Below are 22,467 nucleotides of genomic sequence, written 5' to 3'. Positions count from 1 at the left end.
TTTTTCCCTCCTACAAAGAAGATTCTAATACAAGAAAATAAATATAGCAAAAAAAGCCAAAAATAATTTAAAATAGCTCTTCTTTTTCATATATGTTCAATAGTTCTCTTTGCTATTAACAAATGGCACAACATTCTTTGAAACAAAGAATACAGAAGGATAAACTCCTGCAACATTCATATTATTGTATTGAAGAACCGATGCAGAGTGGAGGAGGAACCGGACGTCACAGTAGAGATCTGAACACCTTTTTAAGGACAAATAAGACGGGAGGAGGAGGAGCCGGAGGAGAGGCCTGTGACCCAGCTCTGCTGTGATTGGATGATTCTGATCGGTGCCTAAATAACGACCAATAACAATCTCATGACGCCGAATGATACCCAATCATATTTAAGAAGCATTCAAGAAGCGGCTTAAATCAATTGACCTCATGTTTGATTGAAATACGAATGTAAATGTGAAGATTTGAGGACGGAGGACCGAACCTCGTTTCATGACGCGTTTCAAAACCTGAGCGAGAAAAGTTGCGAATGAATGAAAAAGGGAGCGAGATTTCTGTTGTTGTTGTTGTGTATTAATGAGAGGACGCAGAAAAGAAGTGGGAAAGTGGAGAGAGACATGAGGAGCTGAGAGGGAGAGAGAAAATGCCAAAGCAACAGGAAGCTTTCTGACCTCGTGTGATTACGCAACGTCGTCATCGAGTTTTACAGAAACAGACTTATTCAGACACCTTCGAGGTTTTAGTCCGACTTCAGGTGTCCGAAGTAAAAAGCCGATTAGAAAACGGTCACGCGGCTGTCTGATCACGGAGGGCGAAATGTTAAAATCTCTCAGATTTTAAGAGATTTTGTTCTGGCTTTTTAGTGCAGGCAGAGACCTTTATGAATACGAGCTGGAAATACTTTCAAAACAAGCCAACGCAGTGTGAATGGAGAGAGAGAGACAGAGAGAGAGAGAGAGAGGGAGGGAGGGAGTGTTCCAGTTCCCTTCAGATGAGGAAGATGAGGAGGAGGATGAAGACAGAAGGAGGAGGTGAGGACAACAAAGGGAGACTGGAGGATCAGTCACCTGACCTGCTGGACAGTTTTAACCATGTTTGGTATCATTCTCACCACACACACACACACACACACACACACACACACACACACACACACACACACACACACACACACACACACACACACACACACCTGTCAGCGGGACTGCACTCTCACCAAATTATGCAATCAAAACACATTTTCCTTTCCAGCGTGTATCAACTGAATCTGGCAGTGGAGGCAAATAAATATTTGCTTCCATGAAAAAAAATAAATCTGTTTTGTTGGTGTGTGTGTGTGTGTGTGTGTGTGTGTGTGTGTGTGAAAGAAAGAAAGAAAAGAAACCAGATTACAGCCGCAGTGAAGAGGAACAGTGAGATAAAAGGGGGAATGGGGAGTAATAAATAAAGCAGAGACGGACGCGGCGGTGAAATAAGAGCAGAGGCAGAAACACTTTACAGCCCCCCCCCCCCCCCCCCCCACCTTAAACAAAACGGCATCTTAAATCCAGATCACGTCTAGACGGGATTCATCCAGATTACATTTACACCTGGAAGTCAATTGTCTCCTTTGCACTGAAATCAGTGTGTCTTGGTTGCTTTTACACCTCCGATATGTCTGCAGTGATATATGTGTGAGCAAAGTCTGAACCTCCCAGAAGCCCGATGGTTAAACCAGATGGAGAGGGCCGGCTGGATAAATCAGATGTTGAGAGGGGAACCTGCATCGATGTTTCCATGCAGGTATGATCCTATACACATTTATATATATATATATATATATATATATATATATATATATGATGTCCTATAAACATGATTCATCCCTGCAGCTCATGTCAGGATTACATTTAAAGATTGTTATTGGTCTTCTTAACCAACCGATTGTTATCGTCGGGTAACATCGACCACCGTTTTTTTTGTCAGAACAGCATCAGCTTAACCACAGAGGGGGATTTACAGTGAAAGTCAAATACTGAGTTGTTTTTCACGGGGGCTGGCGGTGCCAATTTACTGGGAAATTTCCCCGGTTTCCGGTTCTGCTTTCCCCTGATTCGATTGTTGCAGTTTGCGAAAAAGGAAATACTCGGATGGAGAGACCCAGACTGGGCAGAGAGAGAGAGAAAGGAGGAGGAGGAGGGCGAGGAGAAAAGGGAAGGGCCCGGTGCTGTTTATATTAGCTGCTTGTTAACTTGTCTGTGTGGACAGGCTGCAACCAGAACGAAGGGGAAAGAACAAGTTGTACTGTTTCTCTGCTTCCCTGGCTCCGGTTCAGTAAACCCTCCCTCCCTCTCCGTCTCCCCGGCCGAGCAGAGTGCAACGTTTCCCCTCCTCACACTTCCACAACACGTGCCTGTCATTATTTGTCCTTAAAGCCACAGACATCCTTTTTTTTTTCCTTTTCTTGTTTGACTTTTTTTTTTGTCCTATGCTTCAAAAGCGTTTCATAACGAGCCACGTGCCGGCCGGAGAGGCTGATCACCGGGCTGGAGAGGAGGAGGAGGAGAGGAGGAGGAGTTAAGGGCGGCGTACCGGTGTTTCTGTTTAACGGGGATGCTGGTGGTGGGAGGAGGAAAAGTGAGCAAGATGTTGGATGGCAGAGACAGAGTAAGGTGCGCAGTTTGTGCAGATGGGAGCTTTAGTTTGGAACCCCCCCCCCCCCCCCCAAAAAAAAAACCATTCCTGGAGTCGCTGTTATCTCACTGATGGAGCTGAAGCTTAGTGGGTGGAGCCAAAGACGAAGCTAAGTGATGCTGGACTGAATTTATCCACCGATTTAGTAGACGCAACTAACGAGCGAGTATTAGCACGAGTTCAATTAAACATGCAGCTTGATTGATGGATGGCTGTCGTTGATTCTAATTGGTTGGTACTGGCTGATATAAGCACTAGCCATATAAAAAAAAAAAAAAAACGTTGGATTTTGAGTTAAAAAAGTGAAATAGAAATCTGCTCTTGATAAACTGGGCTTGGTGTGTTTTTGGCAAAGCCGAGCGCCGACACGTCCAACTCCTCAGGAACGCAATGAGTCATGTGAAACAATAATCAGTTTTGATGTTTGATTCGTGGGTTACAGTTGTCTACCAAAGCAAGAATGGGATAAATAGATGATTTTCTGTTTTCTATCATCCTATAGTGATCATCTTTGGGTTTCGGTTGCTGGTCGGATGAAACAAAGCGTTTGATTACAGAAAAAAAGCTGCACCGCCTTTTGAATCTCCATTAAAGTGCTCATTCTGTCCAAACAACCAATAAACGACATTCACTTCAAATCCTCACTACTGAGACACGTGAACGGAGGAATGTTTGAAATATGAATATATGATAACTTCATTATCGATTGATCGTTTTTGTAAAAAAAAAAAAAAAAAAAAAACGATCCAAAAATGATTGGATCATCAAAACAGTTGCAGATTACTTTTCTGCTGTTAGACCGATCAATAAAAACATTTGGGGTTATCTTCGTCATAACTAGCCGTTGCCCAGACGTAGCATCTCCTCCCAGAATAAGTGGTTGGCTGATCTGACTGCACTCGCCCGCATCGATCTCAATGTGCCAGTTAACGTTAAAAAGGCCGATCTGACTCCGAATCACCGCGGATCTTTGACTCCACCGATTTAAGCTCGACGTGACGATTAAAGCCGGTTTGTGCCTCTGCAGCGGCTCCGACCGAACGACTGAAACCTCCGATCTGTGCAGTGTGTCGGGTTGTGGATGTTGAGACCTTGAAGCCATAACTTTGCTGTTAACGGAGAAGAGAGAGAGAGATAGAGAGAGATAGAGAGAGAGCAAAGTGCCAGTAAAACAGAGTAAGCAGATAATGAGTCAGCTTTCTAATTCCATACAAGCCACGGCGGCCAGCTAAAGCGTTACAAAAGAAAAAAAAAAAAAAACAGCTTCCAAACGTTTTTGTCAAAACACGGAAAATGAAAATGTTTCTAGTAGTAGTAGTAGTAGTAGTAGTAGTTGAACAGTATTATACATTATTGTAAATATGTAAAAACCCCAGTGGTAGGCAGGCGGGTGGGTGGCTTTCCTTTGTACTGCTGGCGTAGGACAATAAAGCAAGGATGAGACCACTGGATCAGAAACAGGAAGCACTAAGCGGCCGTTGGGTCAGTCCAGCATTTCCAAATGTTTCAACAGTGTCTCGTCAAAGTTTGATCCATTTAATGGAAAGACCAGAATGCATCAAATTATAATGAAAGAGTCAATTTTCTGGAATCCTGGCTTTACTGACCTCAAACCAGCCTGTTTCTTATTGGACGAAACGGCAACCACAGAGGAAGAGAGGCATCCTCGTGACCTCCTGAATCCTCAGAACCACCTCAGGGCAAACGATCCGTTTTGTTCTTTCATAGTGGTGTAAATTAAAATGTTCCAGTCGGCAGATGCCACATTTAGATTTCAAATTCAAAATAAGAGATATAACAGATCTTTGCCCGGGCGGGAAGTTCTGAGGAAACTGTTTGCCGGTGCAGTGATGTCTTTCCAGTGTCGGCACGTTAAGGTGAATTTATAGGCGAGCTTCCAAAAACCAGCGTTGGCCCTTTAACCAGCTTTTCAGCAGAAGGCTAGGTGGAGTGCATCGCCGCGCGTAGGCGTGTTTCCTGACCTGCCATTACGCACACGATGCCCACCAGCTCGTTTACCGCCGAGGAGCGATCATGCCGACTCCTGCAGGCGGGCCGCGGATAGATTTAAGCCCTCACACAGGTAGAAAAACACTGTATTCATCCATCATCTCAACCTGATACCGACACTGATGCTTCACTCTTCACTGATATCACAGATTAAACCCAGAACATAAAAGAAATCAAATCAGACCTGACAGGAGTCAGACGATCATCAGGTGCACATTTCGGGCTGTTAGCCAACACCCACGCCAGCGTACCCCACAGCGATGCTCTGAAGTTGTATTCTAGTGGATATTGATTTGAAAATAAAAAAAGAGAAGAAGGAGGACCTGCAAAAGACTCCAGTCTACAGTATCTATGAAGCGGAAGGAGATGGCATTGAAGCCACACTGAATATAGAATAATAACCACGTTGTGTTTGCCAAGGCTGCACAGAATTGAGGGGGGAAAAAAAATGCAATTTGCCTGACAGTGTTGATCTAACTCACCTAAACAACTTCAGCAAAAAAAAAAATGTTTTCCTTCTTCCTGCCAGCGCTGTGCAGCCTTGGCGTTTTTTTTTTTTTGCTACTACATGTCAAGGCCGTACATGTGAGGCCTTGTCTAAAAAACACTGTCTACAAAGTCCGGCTACTCTTGAACATTGAATATTGAAACCAAAGATTACATGTTTCTGTCTCAGCGACCCGTGAACGCTAACAACCGACTCCGCCGGAGGGTTTTTCTTTTTGATGATCGCCACGTCCTCTCGTTTAAAACACTTTGTTTTATGGGTAATTGTTGCCGTGTGTTGTTGTCATGGGGTGGGGGGGTAGTAACGGTATCTATGCTGTTTAACAAATCCAACAACAGGGTGATTTTCCCGTCTATGGCGTCCGAAGGGACAAATTGTGGAGGACTAACTGAATCGTTCGAGGACGGCGACATCTGAAGGACAAACGGAGACAGAGATGCTGTGCTGTCACCTGCGATAATACTCTCCTGCTGATAGGGGGCGCTTCATAAAAAACTAGTATCATCTTGTATTAACCCTGTTATACCAGCTCTAGTGTGTGTGTGAGAGAGAGAGAGAGAGAGAGAGGGAGAGAGAGAGAGAGCTGTATGTTGTGTGTTCAGTTCAGCAGCATTTGGCTTTTTCTGAAGGGGGTTAATCATAAATGTGAGCGTCTAACAACCATGGACAGGCGTTTCCTATGTGAACCCCCCCCCGTGAACGTAGACGTGGTAGAGTCCAGGTTGGGGTTAACTGGTGACCGAGCTGCCTGACATCCATATCTGACATTCTTCATCGTGGAGAAGTTGTAAATACCATGATACACAGATCTAGTTCTTTGGCGTGGTCACTTCAGAAGAGACGGGTGAGAAGCCGTCCATACAGAAAACAAAAAAAAAACACAGGAAGTAGATTGGACTTGCACCTCCATGTAAGTGTCCGTTCATCAGGCTTGGTGAAGCTTCAGAGGTTCTTCAGCTGCAAGAGAGCCGAGAGCAACGACAAAAAAAAAAAAAAGAAGTCCCTTCTTGGAGTTGACCACAGAGCTGCTGTTAGCCGAGCCAGTCATCTGGAAACACGGTGACATGAAGAGTAAGTATCGGTTGGGACTGTTGAACCCGGGCTGAAGGTCGTACTGAGAGAAGGAACATGCTCAGTAGTAGTCGTGTAGGAATTAAAACAGTGAAGCTTGCCAAATAAGGAAGTTTCTAGACGTACGCACATCCCTATATATCATATAAAATATGTGTATATATATTTGTATATATATACACACACACATACTGTATATATATATATGTATTTCTGTCTTACGTCGCTTTTCGATACATTTTTAAACCTTTTATTCTTTTTTTTTTATATACGTTTTTTTAAACCCCTGAGAATACCATGGACAAAATACAACTCACTTCTTAAAAACAAATTTACAAACAACTCAATTCAAGAACTGAAAAAAAAAAAAAAAAAAAAAAAAAACGCAGGCCTCTGAAGCGGGTTATTACATCGTAATCATTCATCTAAAAAGGGAGAACAAGTGCGGCGGTCGCCGTCGGTAACCAGAGCTCGGCCGAGTCCGTCTCCAGTGGCAGCCATGTTGTCGCCGTAACGTATAGAAAGTATGACGTAAGTCAGGTAGTAACCAGAGATACTGGACGCTTTATTTCTGTGTTTTTTATTGTATTTGTATCCTCATTGATGCTGTAACCCTGTAAATGTCTCTAATAACGGACTAATAAAGGATTATCTTATCTTCAAGGAGACATGGAGATATGTAAATAAACGTCTGGAGATCTGTGTGTACTGGCATACTTTTACACGGGCTACAGAAAATATGTTGTTTTTTTACCATCAATCTAAAAAGGCCACGAAGTTTGATGTGATTGCTGCTCGTTTGAGGAGAGGCAGCGACATGGAGCTCACAGTGGAAACTGGCCGAACCCTGTTTTATCATTATCGATGGCTCTGGACCGCACTGATCTATTTAGTTGGGGGGGGGTTAAGCAGCTCTTTGCACTGATAGTACGGTGTGGCAATGCTTTAGTTGATTATTGGCAAACGCTGCATTCAACATCCTCGTTTCAGGCACTAGACAATTGTTAAGGTGACAAGGAGCCCCGTTGCCGTGGCGACGCTCGGTAACCCGAACCCAACGGGGGTTTCCTTTTGGTTTGATTGTTGCGAATCCGATTGACAAACGACTGATTGATCGACTTGGTGATTGTTTGGTTTTGATGGTGGAGTTGTTGGGAAACAGGGACGAGCGACGGAAGGCACAGAGTTTTCTACGATGATTTTTCTCCAAAGATTCAAAGAACTCAGAATTAGGGGCCGTAAGAAAGCCGGGACAAAAATATTTCAACAATTGGTTATGATGCGAGCAAAAAGGGGATTCGCTTCTCGTAGAATGTGTGTCTGTGTATTTGTGTCTCGGTGTGATAACCTGAGCTCCAGGGTCGGGGTCTGGATCCGTTCAGGGTACGAGGATCGAACCCAGACCCTGAATGAGCCTCTATTACACACACGAGTGCTTACGTTACAGCTCTTATGACTAGCTAGTTGTGCTTTTCAAGGCTGAATACATGTCACCCCCCACGTCGACCCCCTCTGCACATATTCAGACCAGCTCTGCTGTGAAATTGTCTTTCCACTGAACATTATTCAAGAAAACAAGGACTCATTGGATGCATCTCAGACCACGAAGACCGAAGACCGAGAGCGAAGCAGACCCTGAAACCACTTTCAACAATAATAATTATAATAATAATGCCCCAAAAGTGTTCCCAAGTCTGGCAGATCCCACAGACATGAGGCGAGAAACGGGTACTTCAAGGTCCAGAAACAAAAAAGGAAATCTGAAATACAAGACTGGTGTCTGTTTTCCTATTGGTTGAATGACAAACTACGGTCCGAGGAGAAGCTTTACTGAACGACAGGCAGAACCGCTACATTCAAATCCCCCCCCGAACAAGACGAAGCAGGTGAGAGCTGAAGATTTCCATGTGACGGGATTTGGTTAAAAAAAAGCCATCCAGCCATGTTTTGTGGACCGTATCTCGGCACAGATGGAGGAACTGTTAGCCGGCGGGACTCTGCTCGGATAACTGCGTTTTGTGTCTTTTAAGAAGCCAGCACGCTCCTTCTCAGGAGGTCCTCGTTCCCAGAATGCAACTGCTGCAAGCGGAGTTTGCGTCCGCCGGAGCGCGTGTCCGAATCGCTCTGCTCGCCGTCGGAGAAGTACCCGTCAGTCTCGGCGGCGTCCAGCAGGGACGTGGCCCTCCCGGAGAGGCCCGCGGACTCCAGCCCCGCCAGGGCTCCCCTCCCTCTGGATTTGCCCTGGCGGGACAGGCGGAGCCGCGGACCCCTGCCGCGAAACGACCCCCCGTCGGGGAACGTGACCCCGGGGCGCGGCGACGAGCTGGCGGCGAACCCCGACGCCACGTCGTTGCCCACGTAGACGCTGTCCCACCGGCCGCGGTCCTCCGAGATGTGACAGGAGTCCATTTTGGAGATGGGCGGCTGCGGCGGCGGGTCCCTGTGGAGGTCGGAGCTCCTCGTCTGGTGGTGATGAAGGTAGTGGTGGTGAAAGGCCTTCGCGGAGCCCCTGGACCGCTCCACTTTGCGGCCCACGTGGCCGGGCTTTTCCTCCGCCGGCTGCTTGGCGGTGGAGGGGCTGCCGGAGGCGGAGGCGGTCGCTGCAGACAGGAGCGTCTGGGGCGGGGTCGGGGGAGTGGATTGTCCACGAGGGCGGGGCTTGTTGCCCCCTCGCGGTTTGCGGCCCAGCTGAGGCGTCTTCCAGGTGGACTGCATGGAGTTCTCCATCATAAGGTTCAGCAGGCTCTCCTCGCCTTGCAGGAGCTGGATGAAGGGAGGAGACAGGAGACACAAAGAGGACATATCAGGGTGCTTGTTGATTTAACAGCTCATTTGCTTGGGTTTCTGTGGAAAAGTCACATCTCTGCCTGTAATATTTGGAACAATAACTCCCCACCCACCACCACCTACCCACATTTCACAGCTCAAACACTTTTGAGCAAGCAATCAAGTGACAAAGCTGACGACATGAAGTTGAATCTCTTTTATACTGTTTTGTTCCGTTAAAGAAAGGACTTTTATCGTTACTTTGTTTGTCATTACTTCACGCCCCCTGTTTATTTTTGCAGCTCTGTCTTCTTAAGAATTTTCATATTAACATCCCATTATGGTTTATGGACAAAAATCCCCCCAAACAATGGAGGTCTATCATGCGTTGTGGCCGGAGCCTCCTGCCAATCAATACACAAACACGGAGCACATTCCTGAGGAGAACAGCAGGTCAGCCACAGTGCAAGCTCCGCTCTGACCGCGGGCCGTCGCCGAGCCCATCCCCCCACAGTGAGCAACACTCCAGAGTCAAACGTCATGCTAAATACGAGGTCAGTGAATGAGGTTCCACGTGTTGAAGATGCTCCAGGTGACGTGTTTTGCATCGTCCAAATCGTCCACTTTGCAAGTGGAAGGTCTGAAAAGGTGGAAGTTTCCCTTGAACGCCTCTCTGTGTGGATGATTTGTCAGCTTGGGAAACTTTAAGCTGGAGTAGGCAGTTTTATTTTTTGGCGTCCCTGGACAAAAATTCAATAATAACCTTTCAGCATATTCCCATTTTGGCTCCATCTGTCAAACGCTTTAAGTCGATGTTGGAGCTCCAAAAGAACGGTGGATGTCCGTCTCAATGCTGCCTGCATGCAGGACAGTTTCCTCACTACTTTAATCCACCAGAAGCTCATTTCAGCGGAACTTTGCCATGTGTGCATGTCGAGAGCCTGGGGTCCGGGACCCCTAGGGGATCCGCAGAGTTACTGCATCGGGTCCCCAAAAAATTAATCTTTCAACAATTATTATTTTAATGGGTCAGCATTGTATGCATGCATCATTAAAAAGCACTATTATAGATGTTATAGCACTATAGGCTGCAGGCCACATTATTATTGATCCGGTTTAAGAAGGAATACAATAGTATAGAATATGTTAAAGTCACTTTCAGCCTTAGGGGTCTGGAAACGTTGCAGACCTCTGGTCTAATGTAATAATCCTGCTTCTTTATCTGGTCTGATGCTCGTTGTTGTTACTGGAACAATGTTCGGCTTGCTTTTTATGTTGGCAGTACTGTAAAAAGTGAAAATCCTACCTGGTCGGAGAGCAGGCTGCCGCTCTTGTCCCGGTGCTGGGCGCCCAGAGCCCACTGGCTCAGCATGTCGTCGGCGGTGATCTGAACGGACTGGGCGAGCCAGCTGTCAAACAAGGAGTTGTCCAACGGGAAGGACTTGGACAAACCTGAGAGAAGTGGAAGAGAAGGAAGAGGGGAGAGAAGATTTCAAATTGTGCAAAGTGGCCTCAGATTTCTTGTAACGTAGCTGGCAGTGAAACAGAGAGTTTGTTAACACTGTGAATGTGAACGACTTCTCCAACAGTCAAAACACGGAATTAAAACTAAATAGTTCCAAGTTTGTTGGCAGACAAAACCTCCCAAGTCTCCGTGGCAGAATTCTCAGAGAGCAAGAACAGCCTGAGCTGAACCGCATGTCACAGGTTCGATTCCAGCCTTGGGGACATTTGTTGCATGCAATACGCTCTCTCAATAAAGGAGGAAATCACAGCTTCTTCCAGTTTGTTCCATGAAGCAAAATAACAATCTGAACACACTGACAGAGTTACATTGTTTTTATGTTAATCACACCAAAATCTCAAAATTGCTGTTAATCTCTCGCGTAGCACGTCTCTTATTTATTTATTTTGTTTGCCTCATCACAATCCTTAAAGGGAACAGAGAGTTTAACTGCAGGAAATAAAAAAATAAACTCGTGACATTTACAGTACGCGGCGATAAGCTCCAAATCCAAACATGCTGTTTCTGTCGCTTCATCAATAATGAAGATATAAACCCATTTTACAGCAGAAATCCTGTTTCCTGTCTCCTTCACTGTAATGTGTGTGTGTGTGTGTGTGTGTGTGTGTAATTAGGAGATTTTCATGGCTCCTTTTCTATCATTGTGGGCTGTGAAAGTGCTGCCAAAGCTGTCTGTGGCATTTTTTTTGTCTCCACACAAACTCAACCATACACACAATGCAGAGGAGGCCGTGAGGCTTAAGGATAAGGATTAAGGACGTCTTCTCTTCCACATGTTTGGTTTTACATTCTCTAACAGAGCCACTAATGAAAAAACAGAGAGCAGATTGAACGAAGACTTTATACATTTTGGACCCGAATCTGAAAACGAATGTTCCAGCTGTTCGACGCACATAAGACGTGAACCCCGATCTGTGTTTGTAGTTTATTATAAAGAGAATTTACAGATCGAGAGCTCCACACACAAACTCTAAAAACAGCATTTCTTATTTTTAGGAGTAAAAACAAACTTATACTAGAGTTGAGTCGATTTTCTGGTGTTGCTTATTCTGGCGAATTAAAAACATCAGCAACCTGTGGCAACGGCATTCTGAGTCATTAATGCACTCGCAATGAGCGATATGATAAAGTGATTAACGAAACCAGAACGTCTGGCCCAGGCCCCTAACCTCCAAGACCCAGGCCCCCAACCTCCAGGACCCAGGCCCCCAACCCTCCACGGCCCAGGCCCCTAACCTCCAGGAACCAGGCCCCTAACCCTCCAAGACCCAGGCCCCCAACCCTCCAGGACCCAGGCCACTAACCTCCAGGACCCAGGCCCCCAACCTCCAGGACCCAGGCCCCCAACCCTCCAAGACCCAGGCCCCCAACCCTCCAGGCCCCCTAAACCTAACACTCCAGGACCCAGGCCCCCAACCCTCCAGGACCCAGGCCCCCAACCCTCCACGGCCCAGGCCCCTAGCCCTCCAGGCCCCTAAACCTAACACTCCAGGACCCAGGCCCCCAACCTCCAGGACCCAGGCCCCTAACCTCCAAGACCCAGGCCCCCAACCCTCCACGGCCCAGGCCCCTAACCCTGTCGCCAGCTTGGAGGGTGCAGTAAATACACCAGTCCGGTCCAGAGGCTCAATATCAAAGAACAATCGAAAGCTATTTCCAATCTTAGACCAATCAGAAACAGACCTGTGTGCAAAGGAATTGTTCTTTCGAAAAACTGTATGTGAATCAAAATCTAAACGATCTTCGCTGAATGTAATAATTACATTTCATTTAACCATTAACGAGTCCATCGCATCCACTCTGGGAAACAAATTCACAACCCGGAAGACATATGTAAGACAGATATAAATATCAGCGTTGACACGAGAACATTATATAGAAAAAAAATACGATTTTTCTCCTTTCTTTTCTCTGGCTTTGCAGCCTCCCTGCAAATCTTCAGAGTCTATAATGATCTGCCAGCAGGACAGCAGGAGGTGCTGTTAGGGTGGCTTTAACACCAGCTATACTCCACACACACACACACACACACACACACACACACACACACACACACACACACACACACACACACACACACACACACACACACACACACACACACACAGATCCGGTCGTTTCCATGACGCAGCATGTCTCTGCAGGAGTCGTGAGATCTCTGAGGGAGGGAATAGGTGACGGAGGGAAGAAAAGCAGCCAGTGAAGACGGAAGGGGGATGATGGAGGATGGCAGAGAGAGAGAAACCTAAAACATGGCTCTCTGTCGTCCTCAGACATGCTGTACGTCCTGATTATTATTTATTTTTCCATATGCACACAAACAACAAGGTGGCTGCTGTATTTATGCCTGGATGACTGTATTCTCAGTGAGCGGCTTTAGCATGGACGAACTCCATTCACAAAACAAGCGATTTAAAAGATAATTGCTTATCGTCGTGCAGACAGACCCGACACACCGTGACTTCAGACTTTTTACAAATCACCGTCATTATGTCGTTACTTCGGCATCCTTTTTTATCCGTTTACTGCAATTACATCACAACAAAATGGTTTATTTTGGGCTTCACACCTCTGCAGTAAACCGGTCGACGTTTGTCTTGCTATCCACAGATGTTATGAACTCAGACAGGATGGCGTATCTGGACCGAAGCCCTCGTTCAAGGCTTCGTTTGTGTGACAGGAACAGTTTGGGAAAAGCAGACGACCTCGTTGCCAGCGCACACTCGTTCTACAAAAAGCCCCCGGACGGCGGGGGGGAGACGTCAGAGAGAGTGTTGCTCGGTCCGACTACAGTCTGAGGATTGTTCTCGGATGCCAACCGTCCGCCTGGAAACTTCACCAGGAAGACGGAGACAGAGAAACTGAAACAGAGTAGAGGTGAGTAACAGAGAGATGGGGACGGGCGAGATATAACACGGTGAGACTCCTTGCCAAAAATACCATTAGTTCATCTGGAGCTTCGCTGTCAATTATAGTTCTGGAAAGGAAATCGGAATCTGCAGGTCGGATTATTGAAAAAAATCGGAATCTCAGCCGGGTTGTTTTCTAGGAACTATTCACCACCGAAAGTTCATTCTTTGTGGAAGTTGTCCACTAAATATAAACGTAGCAACGCTCAGATCTGACGAAACAAACAACTTATGGATCTCCGGAAAGCATTTCAAAACAACTATGTCAAATATTAATAAACGGCAGGGATATGAGGACCGCTGAATGCATGTCTTCTTCATCCAAGAACGCTAAAGAGGAAGACAAAGCCCTGGGAGCCTGGACCAGACCTGACAGGGAACAGATGGTCTGACACACACAGTGAGATATATATATATATATATATATATATAAATATATATATCTATACATGCGGATAAGTGACAGAGACCATAAACCGCACACACAGAAGGGGCTTGTTTGTCATGGTAACACAATGTGAAGGATGATCTCACAGCATCCAATCCGACATCAAGTTGCAGTGCTTATCCCTCATCAGTCAGACGGGAAGAGCGAGACGGATAAAAGAGAGGCAGAAAGACGGAGAGATAAACAGAGCGAGGAGAAATAGTAATGGTGAAAGATAAATAGAGAAGGGAGAGGCGGATAACATCAGGGCAGGAAGCGAGCGAGGAAGTGCCAAACTACTCCCCTGTCCTGCGTTATCGTCTCTCTCCCCGTTTATTGATCATATTCACTTTGACAGGAGAATAGTGGGTTTGGCCCGGTGGAGCTCGGCTCTGGTTAAATGCACTGGAAGATAGGAATGCATTCACGGTGGTAATAAGATATTTAAAGTCTGACATTAATATATTATAACTACTTGTTCATACTTGACCACTGGTACTCTCATAAAATGACTTTTCCAGCCTCCAATCCTATTCCATCACGTTGTTTAAGAACTCTCCATTAAAGCCGCCACAACGACCGTCTCCAACCATCGTTACCGTCGGCGACTGCATTATTTCACCGCCAGAACAATTACGGGAAGGAACACGAGCTGCCGGACGGTTTTAAAGACAGATCCCGGAGCAGTAAAAAGGGAGTAATGAGCAGCAGGTCATGAGATATCAAGGTTAAAACTGGGCTCAATTCGATTAACGGCGATTTAAATACAAGCCGCAGTTTCAACATCATTCCAATGACAAACGACGTTTAGCAAACACCTTCTTAAAGACACGTTACAGCTTAAGAAGTTAGATGGATATAGTGACATATTTTAGATCGTAGAACAAAACCACATAGCTTTTTTTCCAAGCGCCAAACCAAAAAAACATTCAAGACTTCAGACAAACTCACTTCCTGGTTTAATTCCTGCAGACCTGTATATGAATAAAACCAACGCCATTAAAACAACAGATACCTAACCGATACATCCTTGAAACTTCACTGTTTAAGTAAATGGAACCCAGTTTTAACCCAAACATCTTCACATCACCAAATCACCGTTTACTGGGACGTAGATTGTTTCTATAAAATACATTTAACCAGTGACATTCTTCAATAAACAACCTTTATTTCATGATGTAACTGCTTCCAAATGATTTGATAGTGACACCACACTTTACAGCGACCTTCATCGAGATCAGCCAGCTTAAAAGCAAATCTATGATTGTCTCCAAACAGCTCTCAACACGGCGATGGTTGAGCCAGCAGCTAGCAGCTAACAGTGCGGGCAGAGGATGGGTACACAAGAGAGGGGGAGCGACTTTGTTTTCGGCTCAGGACGCCGTCACAAAACAAAATAAAGTTAATTACAGTTAATATGTTGGGTCGGGCTCGGGTAGGGTCGGGCTGGGCTCGTGTAGGGTTGGGCTGGGCTCGGGGTTGGGCTCGGGTAGGGTCGGGCTGGGCTCGGTTAGGGTCGGGCTTGGGCTCGGGTAGGGTCGGGCGTGGGCTCGGGTAGGGTCGGGCTTGGGCTCGGGTAGGGTCGGGCTCGGGTAGGGTCGGGCTGGGCTCGTGTAGGGTCGGGCTCGGGTAGGGTCGGGCTTGGGCTCGGGTAGGGTCGGGCTCGGGTAGGGTCGGGCTGGGCTCGGGTAGGGTCGGGCTGGGCTCGTGTAGGGTTGGGCTGGGCTCGGGGTTGGGCTCGGGCTGGGCTCGGTTAGGGTCGGGCTTGGGCTCGGGTAGGGTCGGGCTTGTGCTCGGGTAGGGTCGGGCTTGGGCTCGGGTAGGGTCGGGCGTGGGCTCGGGTAGGGTCGGGCTTGGGCTCGGGTAGGGTCGGGGTTGATTTTCTGGGCCTGATCTAAGCTCTATCGCTGGGTCGAAATTTTTTTTTTCTGAATGTGAATATTACAAAAATAAACTCAAAATGTTATTCAAAGTGGAATCGTCTTTATTCCCCTTCCCTGTAGGAGATTCAAACAGACAAAAAACCTTCCACATAAGACACAAAGCAAAACCTAAATCCTGCAGCCGACACACACTCACACACACACACACACACACACACACACACACACACACACTCACACACACACACACACTCTCTGCGTATGTATGGATGGATTTTATGCTACAGAAATGTTAACAATAGAGGCGAGGTGAAGCTCGTATAATTCCTACCAAAAAGGCTAAAAACCTGCACAAAGTCGGAGCCTCGGTCTTTTGTTATCACCGGAGCAGCTCCGGGTTTCATCCTTTGAAGACAGCGTGAAGTCTTTGTTGAGTTTTTTTTTTTTTGTAGCTTTGAGCAACATTCTGTCATGTTGGTTTTCTTAAGATCACACGGAGCTCCTGACGCCTCGCTCTCCTGCTGCTAATGTCCTGTTTATGTATTTTAATGCTTTCCATCACTTATTTATTGACGCGTTGTTGTGTTTTGTCAGCTGTGGGATTTGACCTCCGACTTCTCTTCGGACAACGAGAGAGGAAGGATCCATTATGGAGTAGATCACAATGAACGTCATCCGTCATGTAGATGGACAAACAATAAGCAGCACAGTTAGTCATCAGGACTCATTTTCATTCTCTGGGATGTTAATCGTGTACAGCGATCGCCCCCCGGGCAGACCGTCACTGCAGGAACGTATTTATAACTTATTAGATGTGGATACATATAAACAAGGATTATGCAAGACTACAAACCCACCCACCTGATGTCCTACATATCGGAGCTATTCACAGCTTGTTTTTAGAGGAAGCCTGAAGATACGCAGGACTTTGTTTTCCACTTTATTCGCCCACACAAACACGTGTTTACTTTCCCTCTCTCGTTTGCATGATTTGTTTTCATCTTAAACTTGATACTTTCATCAGAAATACTTCATTTTAGTTCAGCTAACCGGCTGATCTTTATGAAAGGAAACGCAAAAATGACGTCTAATTCGCATAACTACTCATTTAGAGGTGCTGATATTTGAATATTTTCTATATTTTACTGTCCGTTGGCTTTGCAGAGGGTAACTGCTGCATTTTGATCATATCATAGTGAAGGGTGCTCCGAATTGATCGATATCAGCCGATATTCATTCCAAAAAGTTTGATCGATGAGCCGATCAGATGATGCATCGTTTCAGAATTTAAACATGACAATACTTATTAGCCTGCTCTTTGATTCACAAAATTAACCAAATGTCTTCCCAGAAGTCGTAATAGACAACCCTATAGACTCGTGTAACTATATTCTATATTCTACTTTATTTGTCACACACCATTTATTTAATGTTTAAAGTTTCATTAATCTTAATTATTGTCAGAAAAAATATGATAATTTTCGCTATTTATACAAAAAGGTATTTTTCAGATGCTATTTAAAAGGAGAAAACCCCATTCAAACTAATAATTCAATACTTTCAATGCAAAAAATATATATAATATATATATATATATATATATATATATATATATATATATATATATATATAGACTGGAGGAGCCGGGATTCGAACCGCCAATCTTCTGATTGGAGGACGACCCGCTCTCCTTCTGAGCCACAGCCGCCCTAAATGGCTTTGAATGGTTATTTAATTTTGGCGGGGAACCTTTCCAAAATAAAAGCGCCAGCCCGACGTCTCCAACCTGAAAGTGTGAGGAAACCCCGTGTTTGATCGTGACGGCGCGCTACACCGCCCGGCTCTCATCCAGCTGTCACGGCGCTGCCATCCCGTGAAGCAGGAATAAACAGAGGATGTTTTCAGGATGTCAGGAAATATGTCTTTACGGGAACTTCCAAAGCCCGCCTCAGTGAATGCAGATGTAGAGGCAAAGAGATGGACACGGACGGAGGGAACGATCTAGATTTAAATGAGGAGGAGATGTGGCTTTGCCGTCTGCAGCCCTGATTTAACACATCCGTCAACGCTCTTCCACCGTCGCTAACGTGATCCTGGATCACTCCTGCCGTGTGGGAAACAAAACAAACTCACTGGAATCACTGTTTTAGAGGATCGTCCTGACGTTTATGAGTTATGACTTTTATGTCTGCGTATTGAAATGTTAATCTGCAACAGATTCAGTCACCGGTGTGCATCCATCACCGAGCCTTCGTCTCCTCGCTCACTTCCAAGACACGATGTCAGCTAAATGCAGAAAAAAAATCGCAAAACGGTCCAAACAAATAATTTGGATCAAATCATTTCCATTTCCTCCAGAGCTTCGCGATCATTATCATCCATCCTCGTCGCACTCATGACGAGCATCGGCAGTGACAGGCGGCTCATTAATGACCCAGATGAACACCGACAGAGCTTCTCTCTCCCAGTATTACCACCTTTACTACCGAGGTTTGTTTTCAAACCTCTCATTAACAACTTCTCCTCCGTTTCCCACGTAAAGGTCTCGGAGATGGTTGTTAACGTCTTCTTCTTGGTCTGTGTTTTGACCAAACACACACACTGGCAACAAGGTCTGCATTATGGAGGTGTTGCATTGGATAATAGCTCCTCGACAGTGGAAGAGTAACTGGACATAAAAACTCCTTTCAGCAAGCTTATTTTAGCCACGTCCGCCGTTCATGGATGGATTTATGCTGCTGTTGCCCGACACGTCGGCTCGTTAGTGACCCATAAACAACCCCAAAAAGTTTCCCTCTCTATACTTAAAGTTTTGGAAAATCTTCACCCGGGCTGGAGTCCGGATCATTATTCAGGGACCTGAGACGCCGTTACAGCGCATAGAAGAAGCTTTGTTTACAAAAATGGACGCAAGGACGAGGCCTGTCACTGACTCGGCGAGCTGAATAGAAAGAAAGAGCTGGATTTACAGGCGACGTGGGTAAAAGATCATCGACTGCACATGAGACGTGGGTAACAGTCACTTTGATTGTGGACTGCTGTTTGTTCACCATCTCTCACCAGAAGTCACATGAGACGGTGGTGCAAGGTACCAAACGATAAACAGGACATTCTCTTTAACTGAAAACACGAGAAGCATTTTCTCCTCTGGACTTCTTTTGGCAAGTTTATGGCACTTCTGCATTGGCTTCATTTTTAGACCTGGAGGTTGCCTCCTGGGTCCCGCTGGTCTTTCATTAACTGATAGACAGCAGCGCTTGTGGTGAGCAAAAAGCTTTGTGTGTTACTGAAAATCAGAAGATAACAGAAGCTTTTTTGCTGCTTAATGTCGTCTCCACTTTTAAACACCAGCAAGAAAAAAACACTTCATGCAATGATTTTCTTTTGTAACTCAGGGACCAGATGATGACTTTATTCCAGGTACTTTTTCAAAAAGTCAAGTGATTGATTGACTGATCGGTAATAACTTGATTCAGACATGAGAGACTCCCGGCTCGGTGGTCTACGTAAGACTACGCACGTGGTCGTCTCTCAACCATAGGACTTAAACTCTGCGAGGAGGTCTGCATGATTTATACAATCTGGCTGCATCTCTGCATCAACTCCTATTCCAGGTTTTACCATCCACCAACACCGACGATGGAGGCAAGAAAGAAAGAAGAGCAGGTAATGCAGCCCGTCGCCATGGAAACGAAGCTGACCAAAACAAAATAAAAACATGTTTTTTTTTGCTGCAGCACTTGATGCATCAATAATTGCCTGAAGACGATGTATGGATCCCTTATGAAGAGATTGTACATCACATTTATTATTATTCATTTGCCTTTATTGATGCGTCAAGGTTACGAATGTGCTGCAACCTTCTGTCAGGACAACACACACATGTTCAGGCAATTTAAACACACACACACACACACACACACACACACACACACACACACAGTGTACCTAGCTCTTTTAGCAGGGAGCCGTTGTCCGGCTTCAATCTCTCCTTTTTCTTCTCAGGACTACTCTTCCTCCTCTCCTTCCCTTTCTCCTTCACTCCATTCTGCTTCCTCTTTTCTGCCTTCTGGCTTTTCTCTGCAGGAAGACACACAAGATGGGCTCAGGTTACTTATTATTATTATACTTATTTAATTTAAACTTTTCATTGAGGCCGGGGCAACGTCCCCGTCTTCAGATTCAATTAGAGTGAGAAGGTAGAATATACAGAATATTAAAGTTGGAAAAACAAGAAGATCCATATTGTTTAAACTTGAGTATTTGGTGACATTTGCTACGACATGATTGAATCCTTATGTTCGTTTTGCAAGAGAGAAGAAATGTGTTTGACATTTGCATGTACACAGTAATTAGACAGACAGTTTGCAAGAGGGAGAAATAAATAAAACTGGAAAAGGTGCAAGAAAAACTTGAATTTAAGACAAGAGGAAGAAGTTTCCACATATTTCTTCATTGTGTTGCATTTTTGATAAACACAAATGCAACTTTAAGTCTGTTTGCAGGGAAGGGAAGGAGTCATCAGCCGATGAGGTTGGGGGACATTTAGCCTTCTGCTCTACCCGAGATAAAAACCTAAAGGAGGGGGTGCATGTTAATGCTTGTTTTAAATTCTAGTTAAAGTCTGACAGATTCAAGACCAACAGTCTGGTCCACCTTCCACACTTTCTTTGAAAACAACAACACTGTCAGATACTAACATATGTATACAGATACATATACACATAACACACATCAGCTGTGTGTGCAGGTCTGACACCAATGTACCTAACAGGAGCCCTGCGGAGCGCCTCCCTGCTGCGAGCTGTCCTCTCTCCCTCCAGCTGAGCAACACAACAAACACCATTCTACATATCGACGCTGCGTAAAAGATGCTGGTCGTTAAATGAGATCCTTTTTAATAAGGAGCTAGACCGCTGTTACAAAGCTACAGAAAATAAAAAGTACGTGGTCATGTTAAGACACGGGACACAAACGTTAATCTCCTGGATGAAATCCTCGTGGTTTTGGAGCCGTGAAACACTCAGACCTCCTCAAACACAATCCACGACAAAATACGTGTCCCCGAAACTAAATTCACAGCGTGGTTTAATTCTAAGAGACATTCCACAGGATTGATGCTACATCATTTAATGTTTAATTAATAAAGCAAATATTGTATTGGGTCAAGCCAGGGCCATGATGAGAGGGGAAGATGATTAAAAAAAATGTACAGTCAAACTCAACTTTCCAGATAAACTAACATTATTTTCCTATCAATGAATCCGTCAAAATGTCAAAAACTATGATTAAAAAAAGGCCAGTCATAGTTTCCAGATGATATGACACATAATTGTACTGAAAGAACAGATAATTGATGAGCTATGCTGTTTAACAGAGAAACAAGCAGCTGTTAAGGAAACATACACATACACAGCGACCGTCTCTGAAATATGAAGCCCTTATTGTTGGGACGCCATGTTGTAACAGACTTCTGCTGTCCTGACTGCATGGCTCACTAACTCTCCTGCTGCTGTGTATCATGTCTATACAACGTGTGTGTGTGTGTGTGTGTGTGTGTGTGTGTGTGTGTGTGTGTGTGTGTGTGTGTGTGTGCACAGCAGCTGCCACCTGCAGGCTTCATTACACTAGCATTTAGAAAAGCTCATTTTATCCATATATGTGCATTTTTGTTTTCAAGCGTTATATGTAACTTATCTGGCTTTTCAAAATAAGAGGGGACATGAGATTGCTACCATGCATACTGCAAAACACTAGTGTAAAAGTACTATTCAGTGTTTTTAATGATGCTGACATGCAGCATACTAAGCAGGTCTCCTTCCTTTCTGTGAAGCTGCTGAACTGTGGTGAACAGGAAATGGAGCAGGGTGCAGTAAAGTTCTGAGGTTGAAACCAGCCTCTTCTTCTTCTTTTTTTTCTTAAAAAGATCTTCAGTGAAAATGTGTTGAGACCACGCAGCACTAAACATGAACTACAGCCCGGCTGCTGTCATCGGTTCTGCAGAAATTCAGTCATAACTCAAGAGTATTGGACAAACTTTGAGATCAAGACCCGATAATGGCGCTAGATGGAAAAGTCAGAAGGTTTCACGGTTGTTCTAATTCATCCTGAGGGGGGGGGGGGGGACTTTCAACGTCAGTGTACCAAATGTCACAGCAGTCCATCCAACATTCGCCGAGACGTTTCACTTAAAAAAACCCACAAATGTCAACGTTGTGGGTGTTAAGAGAAAAAGTCCGGCCAGCTGCAAAGTGATCCGTCTCACACTCCGGGGGAACGTTTGTCTGTCAGATGGAATCTTAATCTCTCCAAAAGACGATGAAGTATTTCAGCCATGTTCGGTTGTTTTCTTTTAGCAACTAGAAGTGACAAAAGGGGGCGGAGCTACTACAACCCTCTGCTGAATGAGATCATTTCAGGTCACAAAGATTTACCTTCAGGCCATGAAAACACTGTGAAATGGGTTTTAAGTTGTACGATGAGAGAACAGACAGCGGCGTGGGGGCGACCTGTCAATCACAACGTAGTCCCGCCCCCTAAAGCATGGTTATCCTCTATTTCACTCCAAATGGGACCAAAAAGTACGAAATGAACATCGTGCTGTATTAAAGAAGAATAAAGTGCATACAATCAGACTCCTTTTCTGCAGCCAGAGGAGTCGCCCCCTGCTGGCTGTTGGACAGAATGCAAAGTT

At 45.2% G+C, this 22,467-nt stretch overlaps 1 protein-coding gene across 2 annotated transcripts in view; it reads right to left on the bottom strand.

Moving 5' to 3' along the window:
- Nucleotides 1–22,467, bottom strand: part of jade2 (jade family PHD finger 2) — a 115,086-nt gene continuing 92,619 nt past the window's right edge. The window contains exons 12-15 of one of the 2 annotated variants that reach the window (XR_014598441.1): nt 19,722–19,853; nt 10,336–10,481; nt 1,152–9,026; nt 1–1,107 (exon numbers count right to left, since the gene is read on the bottom strand). Coding sequence is in view for 1 of the 2 variants with exons in the window: in XM_084029362.1 (XP_083885488.1) it covers nt 8,289–9,026; nt 10,336–10,481; nt 19,722–19,853 (1,016 nt within the window). In the remaining variant the exon portion in view is untranslated. Of the gene's footprint in view, nt 9,027–10,335; nt 10,482–19,721; nt 19,854–22,467 lie in introns of both variants that reach the window. The other variant, XM_084029362.1, reaches the window with a different exon arrangement.

The sequence above is a fragment of the Eutrigla gurnardus genome, assembly GCF_963514095.1.
Source record: "Eutrigla gurnardus genome assembly, chromosome: 15".
Taxonomy (NCBI): Eukaryota; Metazoa; Chordata; class Actinopteri; order Perciformes; family Triglidae; genus Eutrigla; species Eutrigla gurnardus.
This window is presented reverse-complemented; position numbering and strand designations above follow the sequence as displayed.